Source organism: Pseudochaenichthys georgianus, unplaced genomic scaffold (genome assembly GCF_902827115.2).
Source record: "Pseudochaenichthys georgianus unplaced genomic scaffold, fPseGeo1.2 scaffold_1502_arrow_ctg1, whole genome shotgun sequence".
In the NCBI taxonomy this organism is placed as follows: domain Eukaryota; kingdom Metazoa; phylum Chordata; class Actinopteri; order Perciformes; family Channichthyidae; genus Pseudochaenichthys; species Pseudochaenichthys georgianus.
In genome coordinates, this window is record NW_027262347.1 from 18,850 (window position 1) to 32,879 (window position 14,030).

The following is a 14,030-nucleotide window of genomic DNA, read 5'->3' on the forward strand; positions in this document are numbered from 1 at the left end:
CCAGAGAATCATTTTTTTGCATTTCTGCTTGAACAATGAACGTAATAATCGGCCATTTATTTATTAAAAGCCTCATTTCTTCAGTGTTTAATGACGTTTTTGGAGATATTTGTATTAAAACATGATGGAAACTGCAGTAAAGGTTGTAAAAGTGATGCGACTGTTTAATTAATTTAACAGAAACACCATTTTATTCAGAAGGTTTCTACATGTACAATAAAATACAACACTATGCCAGCAGGAGTGTGTGTGTGTGTGTGTGTGTGTGTGTGTGTGTGTGTGTGTGTGTGTGTGTGTGTGTGTGTGTGTGTGTGTGTGTTTCTCAGTAACAAGTCCAGTATACAGCGTCCTCCAGTTTTACTTCATAGAGTAAATACAAACAATGGAGACAAAAATAAAAACATAAAAGGCAAAAAAGTGTTCAGTACATTCAACACAGCAGGAAACGGTCTGTGTGTGTGTGTGTGTGTGTGTGTGTGTGTGTGTGTGTGTGTGTGTGTGCTGAGGTCTTCTTAAGGAGTGTTCCCTGATTGGTCATTGTGCTGGACCAATCATATCCACCGCTGTCCCTCCTCGTCCAATCAGGTCGCTGCTCTCTCTCTCTCTCTCACTCACTCTCTCTCTCACAGCAGCACCGTGAGGTCATCAGAGCTCGTCCTGCGGTGAACAAAAAAAAAGTAAAACCTCAGATTTAAAATGTTTCCGATTTCTGTTTAGATTTGACCTGAACGGAGACTCGCCTTGTTTTTGTTTTGTAACCGTGGCGCCAGCTTCTGTAGTCGCTGTGTGATGATGTCATCGATCACGTTAGCATCGCGGCTATTGATGTACTCCCCGCTGTGCTCATGCTGCCAGAACACAAACACACATCATCCTCAAGCAAAAGTTAAAGCATTTGATTTTCAATACGGCGCTTCTGCTGTGTGTGTGTGTGTGTGTGTGTGTGTGTGTGTGTGTGTGTGTGTGTGTGTGTGTGTGTTTACCCTCCGTGTCCCCAGGTATGGGTAGAATCTGACGGTGGGGTAAGCTGTGATCCCGGCTGATTGACAGGTCTGATGGTGAGCCTGACAGTCAACTTTCCCTGCTCGGACCCTCCCTTTAAGAGACTGGACACACACACACACACACACACACACCATTTCATTTAACGTTCACATGTTTCTATAAGCATCTAAAAGTATCCTGTATAATTCCATTTACTTGTATAAAGACTCTTCTTGCACTATTTCGGTTTTATTTGTTCTCTGTCCTAAATATATATTCACGCTGCTCCGTTGGGACTTCAGTCCGCGTTGAGATATCTACCCCGTAGCTGCTGAGCACATGATGATGAAGATAAGACGGTGTGTTCTCACCCGGGCCAGGATTTCAAACTCGGGGGCGAAGTGTTGGCAGGGTCCGCACCACGGGGCGTAGAAATCCAGGACCCAGTGATCCTGACCCGACAGAACCTGAGACCTGAAGGAGTCTGGAGCGAGATCCACTGACACCCTGGGGAGAGAGCTACACACACACACACACACACACACACACACACACACACACACACACACACACACACACACACACACACACACACACACACACACACACACACACACACACACACACACACACACACACACACACACACACACACACACACACACACACACACACACACACACACACACACACACACACACACACACACACACACACACACACACACACACACACACACACACACACACACACACACACACACACACACACACACACACACACACACACACACACACACACACACAGATATAGTAATAAGACGCTGAAAAGACAAAGGAAGAACGGTGTGTTTCTCACCTCAGGGCCCAGGATTTCAGAGAGTGTGCGTCTCTGTGCCAGCCATTATAAGTCCTGAGGACACACACACACACACACACACACACACACACACACACACACACACACACACATTTTAAATCCTCCACAACGTTATTCTCTCATACTGCCTGTGCTGCAGCACCTCTTTTCCCCCTCTGTCTGAAACCAGAGCCCAGTCTGCTCTGATTGGTTAGCTGGCCGGCTCTGTTGTGATTGGTCTACCAGCTTAGAGAGGTCCCGCCCCTTAGCCTATAATGTGTTGCAGCGATAGCCAATCGGAGCACAAGTGTGACAAAGTAGTGTCTCTATGCTCCCAACATGCACTGCAGGAGTGTCAGTACTCACAGAGTCAGTGCTTTAAAGTGTGCTTCATAGGTGTCTTAGCCAGTCTCAATGTTTAAAGTGTGTGTTTCATACAGAATGAGTGTGTTTGAGGCGTGTTACGTACGTGTGGCGGTCTGCGTTGCGGGGGTCTCCGAGGTACAGGCGGATCTCGGGGTACGCTCTCACTCCCTGAGTCTGACAGAACGTCTGGAAACGTTTACAGTCCACCGAGCCCACCTGAATCTGACCAGAGAGCATCTGAAGGGAGGCAGACAGGGTTTAGTGTGTGTGTGTGTGTGTGTGTGTGTGTGTGTGTGTGTGTGTGTGTGTGTGTGTGTGTGTGTGTGTGTGTGTGTTACCCTGGCCATGCGTCTCCACTCGGGGATCAGAGCCTGACAGGGTCCGCACCACGGAGCGTAGAAATCCACCGCCCAGAGCTGCCCCCCCCCTCGACCTGAGACAACAACACAGACGCTCTTTAGAATAATAAACAACAACAACAACAACAACAGTGGTAGTAAACCTACTGGAGTAGTGAGTTTTAAAGACACACCGGCTGCATAGCGAGACCCGTAAACTGGAGACAACAAGCAGCTTGTCTGTAAATCAAAATGAATGTCTGCGCTCTGTTCGTTGAAACATGTTTGTTTAAATACGCAAAACATTGAACGTGTTTACTTTAATGAACTGGCCACATGTTCGGTTAGTCTCAGAGTATGAGTCCAACAGGAGGCAGGACTATCTGAACTTTAACCTTTCAAATTCTCAACTGGGATCTCAAATATTTATTTGAGCCCGAGTTTGAAAAAGGTTCCCGTCTCTGGTTTTTCACTCCAAGTATTTTAATAATAATAATAACAATTAATGTATTTTAGAGGTGCTCAAAGTCGCTTTCCAGAGGCAGTAAAAAAGGACAACAAATACATATATTAAAAGTCACATTAAAATCAAGCAATAAAACAACAATCATATATTAAAAAATTATAAAATTCCCCAAAAATAATGTGATTGTGTTTTTGTCCTGCATTCATAAAAATACGTATTAACGTGCAACAAAAAGATATAAAATGACTGATGCACCGATGCTGACGGCCCGTCCACACGGCGGCGTGCTTCCAACGCTTCTGCCCGTTCACTTTGAATGGGGTGACGTCACTTTTAGCAGAACTGCATTGTGGGAAGCGACGTGGAGCGTTGCTCGCTTCAAAAGTTGAGCAATGTTCAACTTTTGACGCCTCGACGGAAGCGTCAGCCAATGAAATCCCGTTTATGCAAATCTGCAAGTACAAGCGCTAGCCAATCAAACCGCGTGTATGCTGGGAGAGACTACGCAGGTCATTTCCTCATATTCAAAAAAATGGAGGGAAAATTCATCGTAGCGGTCGTGAATCACCCGGTGCTGAATGATCGTCTCTGTTCATCTACCGGGATACAAACCGGAGGAGCGAGGCATGGAGGGAGGGGGCAGAGACAGGGGGTGGAACTGGTAGGGTTTCGCCTGTTTGGGGATTTTATATCCAGTTTACTTCGTTTTAACATTGCTATTGCTTTGTATGTCGGGGGCGGGAGATTCATGTTCCCCAAGCTTCAGATACGCCCACCTCCAAGCGTCAACGCACGCCGCTGTGTGGACGGGCCGTAACTCAACTACAATGTGACGAAAACAAGGTAAAGGCAACCTGACCACCAACAGACCAGGAAGCACAAAGGGTTTGTTCACCTTTCACTCTCTCGTTGAAGCTGTCGGGATCCAGAACCATCACAGACGGATTCACCAGGTCCTGCAGAGACACAGAGAGAACGCTTCTTCTTTACAGAGTGAGGATGCAACCTGTTGTAGTTCAAACCAGCGGTTCCCCCTAGTGGCCCGTGAAGGTATTGCAAGTGGGCCGCCAAATAATTATTTTATATTTTGTACAGGCTAAAGACACATACCTGGACATAATAACATATAGGAGATAACATTCCCATCTCAGACAACTAAACAAAAACAGAAGAAATAAAGATTTGTTCCAAAAGAAATGGTATTTGTAATCTACTCTTCAAATACCTTAAATTAAGATTACTCCTCGATTGACTTTTAAAAATATGTATTTTAGCCAGAAGAATAGTTGTATTTATTAACTGTGTGCGGTCTTCATCTAAAAGCCTAAATAAAATATTAAAGGATGTAAATTCAATATTTGCCGTCAAATAATTTGCAAAACAAGATTTGTGTGGAAACATAACCTGTTTTCCTTCTTCTCGAGCCTCCTTAGCAACGGTCATTACAGTCCTTAGCAACGGTCATTACAGTCCTTAGCAACGGTCATTACAGTCCTTAGCAACGGTCATTACAGTCCTTGACAGCGGTCTGTTCCATTGGATTAACAACGTGTCACATGTTCTGAATTGACCAATCAGAACTTTATTTAGCCTCCGTATAGAGAGGCGAAGTCCCGCCCATCTACTTCCGCCCCATGGGACCTTATTTCAGAAAAAGTATGCATTGAAGTCGATGGAGAGAAAACTTATCTTTCGATCCCGTTTGAATTGTGCCACGAGTTACACATGTGATGTTTGTCGATCTTAAAAAATCATTTCCGTGTCAAAAAAGTCACAGTTTGTCGTAAAACTGTTGAAATATAAGACCATGAAAAATACGCAACTAGAAAGACTACAAATCCCAGAGTCCCGGTCCCGCATGCTGGCTCTTAGGAACCGACTAACTCCCCTTGTGTGTGTGTGCAGCTCTCAAAGCGCCCAGACTTGGAGTGATTTTCACCTCTTTTAATACTTTCCGCCTCGTTCTGAGAGAAAGAAGTGAAATGTTCAACGTGACGGCCGTCTGGGTGTGTGGAGCGAGACGGGAGATGTGGTTCATTGAGCGGTTTCACACAAAGAAAAGTGTTACTTCACAGTTTGATTTTTTTGACTTGCAAAATTATCTTTTAAATTGACAAACATCATGTGTGTAACTCGTGGCACAATTCAAACGGGATCGAGAGATAATCTTTCTCTGCATTGACTTCAATACATGCTTTTTCTGAAATAAGGTCCCATGGAGGAAAGGGAGGGACTTCGCCTCTCCGTTGTTTACGGTTCAATGTGGGCCACGGAAAAAATTCTTAAGTGGGCCCTGAGATGAAAAAGGTTGGGAAGCGCTGCTCTCAAGCACATATTGGGGAGGCGGCAGCAGTGAGATGTGAGTACGGTGAACACTTGAACAGCTTCACTGCAGGTGTGCTCGAGTCTCAGAGAGAGAGCCAATACTGCTGCTGGAAATGCATTCAATTCAAGTTAGAAATAAATAAGGCTTTAAATCGTGATTGGAGCACCTGAAGTAAGAATGACTTCCTGTGAGCAGAGGAAGCAGTAGAAGAAGAAAGAAGTGTGTATCGTGTTGTATTAGTGTGTAACAGATGTGTGTATTTGTACCTGTATGAACTCCAGGATGCCGTCGGCTGAATGCTGTCCTTCATACTCATGAACTGAGGAGCCGTTAAAGATCACGGTGGTGGGGTACGCCTGGATGTTATACTGAGGAACACACACACACACACACACACACACACACACACACACACACACACACACACACACACACACACACACACACACACACACACACACACACACACACACACACACACACACACACACACACACACACACACACACACACACACACACACACACACACACACACACACACACACACCAACCTGAGTCCGATTCATTCATAATGGTGTGGTCCATATGTAGAGGTGGGAAGTAGTGGAGTACAAATACTTCGTTACTGTACTTAAGTACATTGTTCTGGTATCTGTACTTTACTCCACTACTTATTTTTCTGACGACTTTTTACTTTGACTTCTTACATGTTGAACTCAAATACCTGTACTTTCTACTTCTTACATGTTGAACCCAAATACCTGAACTTTCTACTTCTTACATGTTGAACACAAATACCTGTACTTTCTACTTCTTACATGTTGAACACAAATACCTGTACTTTCTACTCCTTACATGTTGAACCCAAATACCTGTACTTTCTACTTCTTACATGTTGAACCCAAATACCTGTACTTTCTACTTCTTACATGTTGAACACAAATACCTGTACTTTCTACTTCTTACATGTTGAACCCAAATACCTGTACTTTCTACTTCTTACATGTTGAACACAAATACCTGTACTTTCTACTTCTCTCATGTTGAACACAAATACCTGTACTTTCTACTTCTTACATGTTGAACACAAATACCTGTACTTTCTACTTCTTACATGTTGAACACAAATACCTGTACTTTCTACTTCTTACATTTCTAACTCAAATACCTGTACTTTCTACTTCTCACATGTTGAACTCAAATACCTGTACTTTCCACATGTTGAACTCAAATACCTGTACTTTCTACTTCTTACATGTTGAACACAAATACCTGTACTTTCTACTTCTTACATGTTGAACCCAAATACCTGTACTTTCTACTTCTACTTGAGGAAAGGGCATGTGCACTTTTGCCATCTCTGTCTGTGTCTGTGTGTGTGTGTGTGTGTGTGTGTGTGTGTGTGTGTGTGTGTGTGTGTGTGTGTGTGTGTGTGTGTGTGTGTGTGTGTGTGTGTGTGTGTGTGTGTGTGTTACCATGGAGCACAGGTTCTGGTGGATGGTACAGTCCAGAGTGCCGAACTTCATCTGGCCGGCCAGCTGGATGGAAGCTTTCCTGAGCTCAGGAAGTAAGGCTCTGCACGGAGGACACCACTGAGCACAGGATATTTACTACATTAATATTCGGTCAAATCAAGACATGAGACAGAAACAGATGCGAAACAACTTGAAGTGAGGCAAAGTGTACGTAAATGAAACGGCATAAAAACACAGTGATGTCAGATCACTAATTACACACAGACACAAAACAGCTGCAATAAAACCTCTCTCTGTTGTTTCTCATGCATGAAGTTCAAAAACTAGCTATTAAGGTTATTTTCCTCCTTTTGTCGTGTGATCAAAGTGTGTGTGTGTCTGTGTGTGTCCCTGTGTGTGTTTCTGTGTGTGACTGTGTGTGTCACTGTGTGTGTTTCTGTGTGTCACTGTGTGGTCACTGTGTGTCACTGTGTGTCACTGTGTGTGTCACTGTGTGCAGCAGGTGTGACACACAGCAGCCCTGAAGGTAAACTATCTGAGGTTCCCTGCTGTGTATCTCAGGTGTGCTAAATGAGCCTGCTGTTAACCCTAAGCACAGCTAGCTAACCCTAAGCACAGCTAGCTAACCCTAACCACAGCTAGCTAACCCTAGCCACAGCTAGCTAACCCTAAGCACAGCTAGCTAACCCTAACCACAGCTAGCTAACCCTAAACACAGCTAGCTAACCCTAACCACAGCTAGCTAACCCTAACCACAGCTAGCTAACCCTAACCACAGCTAGCTAACCCTAAGCACAGCTAGCTAACCCTAAGCACAGCTAGCTAACCCTAACCACAGCTAGCTAACCCTAGCCACAGCTAGCTAACCCTAAGCACAGCTAGCTAACCCTAAGCACAGCTAGCTAACCCTAACCACAGCTAGCTAACCCTAACCACAGCTAGCTAACCCTAACCACAGCTAGCTAACCCTAACCACAGCTAGCTAACCCTAACCACAGCTAGCTAACCCTAACCACAGCTAGCTAACCCTAACCACAGCTAGCTAACCCTAAGCACACCTAGCTAACCCTAAACACAGCTAGCTAACCCTAAGCACAGCTAGCTAACCCTAAGCACAGCTAGCTAACCCTAAGCACAGCTAGCTAACCCTAAGCACAGCTAGCTAACCCTAAGCACAGCTAGCTAACCCTAACCACAGCTAGCTAACCCTAAGCACACCTAGCTAACCCTAACCACAGCTAGCTAACCCTAAGCACAGCTAGCTAACCCTAAGCACAGCTAGCTAACCCTAACCACAGCTAGCTAACCCTAAGCACAGCTAGCTAACCCTAGCCACAGCTAGCTAACCCTAGCCACAGCTAGCTAACCCTAAGCACAGCTAGCTAACCCTAAGCACAGCTAGCTAACCCTAAGCACAGCTAGCTAACCCTAAGCACAGCTAGCTAACCCTAAGCACAGCTAGCTAACCCTAAGCACATCTAGCTAACCCTAACCACAGCTAGCTAACCCTAACCACAGCTAGCTAACCCTAAGCACACCTAGCTAACCCTAAACACAGCTAGCTAACCCTAAACACAGCTAGCTAACCCTAAACACAGCTAGCTAACCCTAACCACAGCTAGCTAACCCTAAGCACAGCTAGCTAACCCTAAACACAGCTAGCTAACCCTAGCCACAGCTAGCTAACCCTAAGCACAGCTAGCTAACCCTAAGCACAGCTAGCTAACCCTAAGCACAGCTAGCTAACCCTAAACACAGCTAGCTAACCCTAGCCACAGCTAGCTAACCCTAGCCACAGCTAGCTAACCCTAAGCACAGCTAGCTAACCCTAAGCACAGCTAGCTAACCCTAAGCACAGCTAGCTAACCCTAAGCACAGCTAGCTAACCCTAAGCACAGCTAGCTAACCCTAAGCACAGCTAGCTAACCCTAAGCACAGCTAGCTAACCCTAACCACAGCTAGCTAACCCTAAGCACACCTAGCTAACCCTAAACACAGCTAGCTAACCCTAGCCACAGCTAGCTAACCCTAAGCACAGCTAGCTAACCCTAACCACAGCTAGCTAACCCTAACCACAGCTAGCTAACCCTAAGCACAGCTAGCTAACCCTAAGCACAGCTAGCTAACCCTAACCACAGCTAGCTAACCCTAAGCACAGCTAGCTAACCCTAAGCACAGCTAGCTAACCCTAAGCACAGCTAGCTAACCCTAACCACAGCTAGCTAACCCTAAGCACAGCTAGCTAACCCTAAGCACAGCTAGCTAACCCTAAGCACAGCTAGCTAACCCTAACCACAGCTAGCTAACCCTAAGCACACCTAGCTAACCCTAAACACAGCTAGCTAACCCTAGCCACAGCTAGCTAACCCTAAGCACAGCTAGCTAACCCTAACCACAGCTAGCTAACCCTAACCACAGCTAGCTAACCCTAAGCACAGCTAGCTAACCCTAAGCACAGCTAGCTAACCCTAAACACAGCTAGCTAACCCTAGCCACAGCTAGCTAACCCTAAACACAGCTAGCTAACCCTAACCACAGCTAGCTAACCCTAAGCACACCTAGCTAACCCTAAACACAGCTAGCTAACCCTAGCCACAGCTAGCTAACCCTAAGCACAGCTAGCTAACCCTAACCACAGCTAGCTAACCCTAACCACAGCTAGCTAACCCTAACCACAGCTAGCTAACCCTAACCACAGCTAGCTAACCCTAAGCACAGCTAGCTAACCCTAAGCACAGCTAGCTAACCCTAAGCACAGCTAGCTAACCCTAAGCACAGCTAGCTAACCCTAAACACAGCTAGCTAACCCTAGCCACAGCTAGCTAACCCTAAGCACAGCTAGCTAACCCTAACCACAGCTAGCTAACCCTAACCACAGCTAGCTAACCCTAAGCACAGCTAGCTAACCCTAAGCACAGCTAGCTAACCCTAACCACAGCTAGCTAACCCTAACCACAGCTAGCTAACCCTAAGCACAGCTAGCTAACCCTAAGCACAGCTAGCTAACCCTAAGCACAGCTAGCTAACCCTAAGCACAGCTAGCTAACCCTAACCACAGCTAGCTAACCCTAAACACACCTAGCTAACCCTAAACACAGCTAGCTAACCCTAGCCACAGCTAGCTAACCCTAAGCACAGCTAGCTAACCCTAACCACAGCTAGCTAACCCTAACCACAGCTAGCTAACCCTAACCACAGCTAGCTAACCCTAAGCACAGCTAGCTAACCCTAAGCACAGCTAGCTAACCCTAACCACAGCTAGCTAACCCTAAGCACAGCTAGCTAACCCTAAGCACACCTAGCTAACCCTAAGCACAGCTAGCTAACCCTAAGCACAGCTAGCTAACCCTAAGCACAGCTAGCTAACCCTAACCACAGCTAGCTAACCCTAACCACAGCTAGCTAACCCTAAGCACACCTAGCTAACCCTAAGCACAGCTAGCTAACCCTAAGCACAGCTAGCTAACCCTAAGCACAGCTAGCTAACCCTAACCACAGCTAGCTAACCCTAACCACAGCTAGCTAACCCTAAGCACAGCTAGCTAACCCTAAGCACAGCTAGCTAACCCTAAGCACAGCTAGCTAACCCTAAGCACAGCTAGCTAACCCTAAGCACAGCTAGCTAACCCTAAGCACAGCTAGCTAACCCTAACCACAGCTAGCTAACCCTAGCCACAGCTAGCTAACCCTAACCACAGCTAGCTAACCCTAAGCACAGCTAGCTAACCCTAAGCACAGCTAGCTAACCCTAAGCACAGCTAGCTAACCCTAACCACAGCTAGCTAACCCTAAGCACAGCTAGCTAACCCTAAGCACAGCTAGCTAACCCTAACCACAGCTAGCTAACCCTAAGCACACCTAGCTAACCCTAAACACAGCTAGCTAACCCTAGCCACAGCTAGCTAACCCTAAGCACAGCTAGCTAACCCTAAGCACAGCTAGCTAACCCTAACCACAGCTAGCTAACCCTAAGCACACCTAGCTAACCCTAAGCACACCTAGCTAACCCTAAACACAGCTAGCTAACCCTAGCCACAGCTAGCTAACCCTAAGCACAGCTAGCTAACCCTAACCACAGCTAGCTAACCCTAACCACAGCTAGCTAACCCTAAGCACACCTAGCTAACCCTAAACACAGCTAGCTAACCCTAGCCACAGCTAGCTAACCCTAAGCACAGCTAGCTAACCCTAACCACAGCTAGCTAACCCTAACCACAGCTAGCTAACCCTAAGCACAGCTAGCTAACCCTAAGCACAGCTAGCTAACCCTAAGCACAGCTAGCTAACCCTAAGCACAGCTAGCTAACCCTAAGCACAGCTAGCTAACCCTAAGCACAGCTAGCTAACCCTAAGCACAGCTAGCTAACCCTAAGCACAGCTAGCTAACCCTAAGCACAGCTAGCTAACCCTAAGCACAGCTAGCTAACCCTAAGCACAGCTAGCTAACCCTAAGCACAGCTAGCTAACCCTAAGCACAGCTAGCTAACCCTAAGCACAGCTAGCTAACCCTAAACACAGCTAGCTAACCCTAAGCACAGCTAGCTAACCCTAAGCACAGCTAGCTAACCCTAAGCACAGCTAGCTAACCCTAAGCACAGCTAGCTAACCCTAAGCACAGCTAGCTAACCCTAAGCACAGCTAGCTAACCCTAAGCACAGCTAGCTAACCCTAAGCACAGCTAGCTAACCCTAAGCACAGCTGCACGGTCAACGGGAAGGAAAGTCCGTGGCTATATTTGGTGATTACAGCGTTAGAACAGGAAACTCGTTATGTCAGGTTAGAGACCTCTACGATTTGCATTCACTGAAGTATGAAGTGAAATATATCAATTATTTTCATATTCACACACACACACACACACACACACACACACACACACACAACACACACACACACAACACACACACACACACCACACACACACACACCACACACACACACACACACACACACACACACACACACACACACACACACACACACACACACACACACACACACACACACACACACACACACACACACACACACACACACACACACACACACACACACACACACACGTTCAGTTATCTCCAGAATGACGATTTGACGAACCGGAGCGAAGAAGTCCACGAGCCAAGGCTCCTTCCTGTCTTTCTCTGAGGGGAAGTTGTCCGGCCTCAGAGTGTTGACGTGAGCTCGAACGCTGTCCCGCGCAAAGCCCACGATGTTGTACAGCACGTCTTTACCTGCACACACACAGGTTATACACACACACACACACACACACACACACATACAGGCTATAAACACACAGCAACAGCGACAGAGGTCATTAATATGCAACAAAACACCACCTGTATATTTATGAACATAAAATACTAAATAAAGACCGTTTTACTGACCGTGGTGGATCTCAAAGTCGTGGATCCCCATCCCTTTGAAGACGGCCACACAGGGTTTGTGGATGTAGAGAGACTGACACAACTTCAGATCTGATTTACAGTCCACTCTGCCCACCTGAGAGACAGGAGAGGACTCTTTAAAGTAGAGACACTACATACTGATATACACCTGGACATCAGCAGGAGAGGACTCTTTAAAGTAGAGACACTACATACTGATATACACCTGAACATCAGCAGGAGAGGACTCTTTAAAGTAGAGACACTACATACTGATATACACCTGAACATCAACAGGAGAGGACTCTTTAAAGTAGAGACACTACATACTGATATACACCTGAACATCAACAGGAGAGGACTCTTTACAGTAGAGACACTACATACTGATATACACCTGAACATCAACAGGAGAGGACTCTTTACAGTAGAGACACTACATACATGATATACACCTGAACATCAACAGGAGAGGACTCTTTAAAGTAGAGACACTACATACTGATATACACCTGAACATCAGCAGGAGAGGACTCTTTAAAGTAGAGACACTACATACTGATATACACCTGAACATCAACAGGAGAGGACTCTTTACAGTAGAGACACTACATACTGATATACACCTGAACATCAACAGGAGAGGACTCTTTAAAGTAGAGACACTACATACTAATATACACCTGAACATCAGCGGGAGAGGACTCTTTAAAGTAGAGACACTACACACTGATATACACCTGAACATCAGCAGGAGAGGACTCTTTAAAGTAGAGACACTACATACTGATATACACCTGAACATCAGCAGGAGAGGACTCTTTAAAGTAGAGACACTACATACTGATATACACCTGAACATCAGCAGGAGAGGACTCTTTAAAGTAGAGACACTACATACTGATACACACCTGAACATCAGCAGGAGAGGACTCTTTAAAGTAGAGACACTACATACTGATATACACCTGAACATCAGCAGGAGAGGACTCTTTAAAGTAGAGACAGACAGTACCTGTATGTGATCTCCTTGTAGGAAAGCCTGTAGCTTCTTGTACTCGTTGGAGGCGGGGCTTTTCTCTCCAAATGTGAAACTGACCAACCAGCGATGAGGGCCAACTTCCTCTGGAGACAGGAAGTAGATTGATATGATATGAAAGTGTATGTGTGCATCTAAAAGCAACAGAAGCTAATCTGACTATGTGTGTATTAGAGAGAGAAAGAAAGAGAGTGAGTGAGTGAGTGAGTGAGTGAGTGAGTGAGAGCGGAGCGAGCGAGCGGCGTGCGTGCGTGCGTGCGTGCGTACCTTGAAGCTGTCTCCTGTCAGCAGCTCCAGGTCCGGCAGGTGGTTGATGACCTGGTTGTAAATCTCTCTACTGTCCAAAGTATTCAGCCACTGGAATAAATACACACATGATGCAGTAGTACACTCAGTATCTGCAGTAAATAGTGGTGTGTGTGTGTGTGGTGTGTGTGTGTGTGTGTGTGTGTGTGTGTGTGTGTGTGTGTGTGTGTGTGTGTGTGTGTGTGTGTGTGTGTGTGTGTGTGTGTGTGTCTCTCACCAACACGCTGCCCTTCTGATCCAGAGTGCTGCCAGGAGGGAACAGGGCTGTCGCTCCGCTCGTCACCTGAAACACCAACACTGATCACACACTCGTACTGCAGCAGAACACACACAACAACAACACACCTAACCCCCCCGCAGATGATACTCATGTTCCATATTAACGTAACTAGCGAGAAACCATGGGAGTCAACACAGGAGGATCAATTACCACAAACTGAAAACATTTTGAAGATTTAGAGGCGACAAAATCATCACAATCAG

General features: G+C 46.0%; 1 protein-coding gene across 1 annotated transcript; it reads right to left on the reverse strand.

The window, feature by feature from the left end:
• Positions 1 to 137: 137 nt before the first annotated feature.
• Positions 138 to 13,830, reverse strand: LOC117441128 (dnaJ homolog subfamily C member 10-like; the record flags this gene model as incomplete). The annotated part of the gene is made up of 15 exons (XM_034077322.2): positions 138 to 657; positions 741 to 848; positions 984 to 1,106; positions 1,356 to 1,503; positions 1,843 to 1,896; positions 2,312 to 2,445; positions 2,547 to 2,641; positions 3,908 to 3,968; positions 5,605 to 5,706; positions 6,816 to 6,932; positions 11,913 to 12,046; positions 12,203 to 12,317; positions 13,218 to 13,325; positions 13,509 to 13,598; positions 13,765 to 13,830. Coding segments are annotated over 15 exons (1,467 nt in total), but the record flags the coding sequence as incomplete, so codon positions are not given.
• Between the last annotated feature and the right edge of the window lie 200 nt (positions 13,831 to 14,030).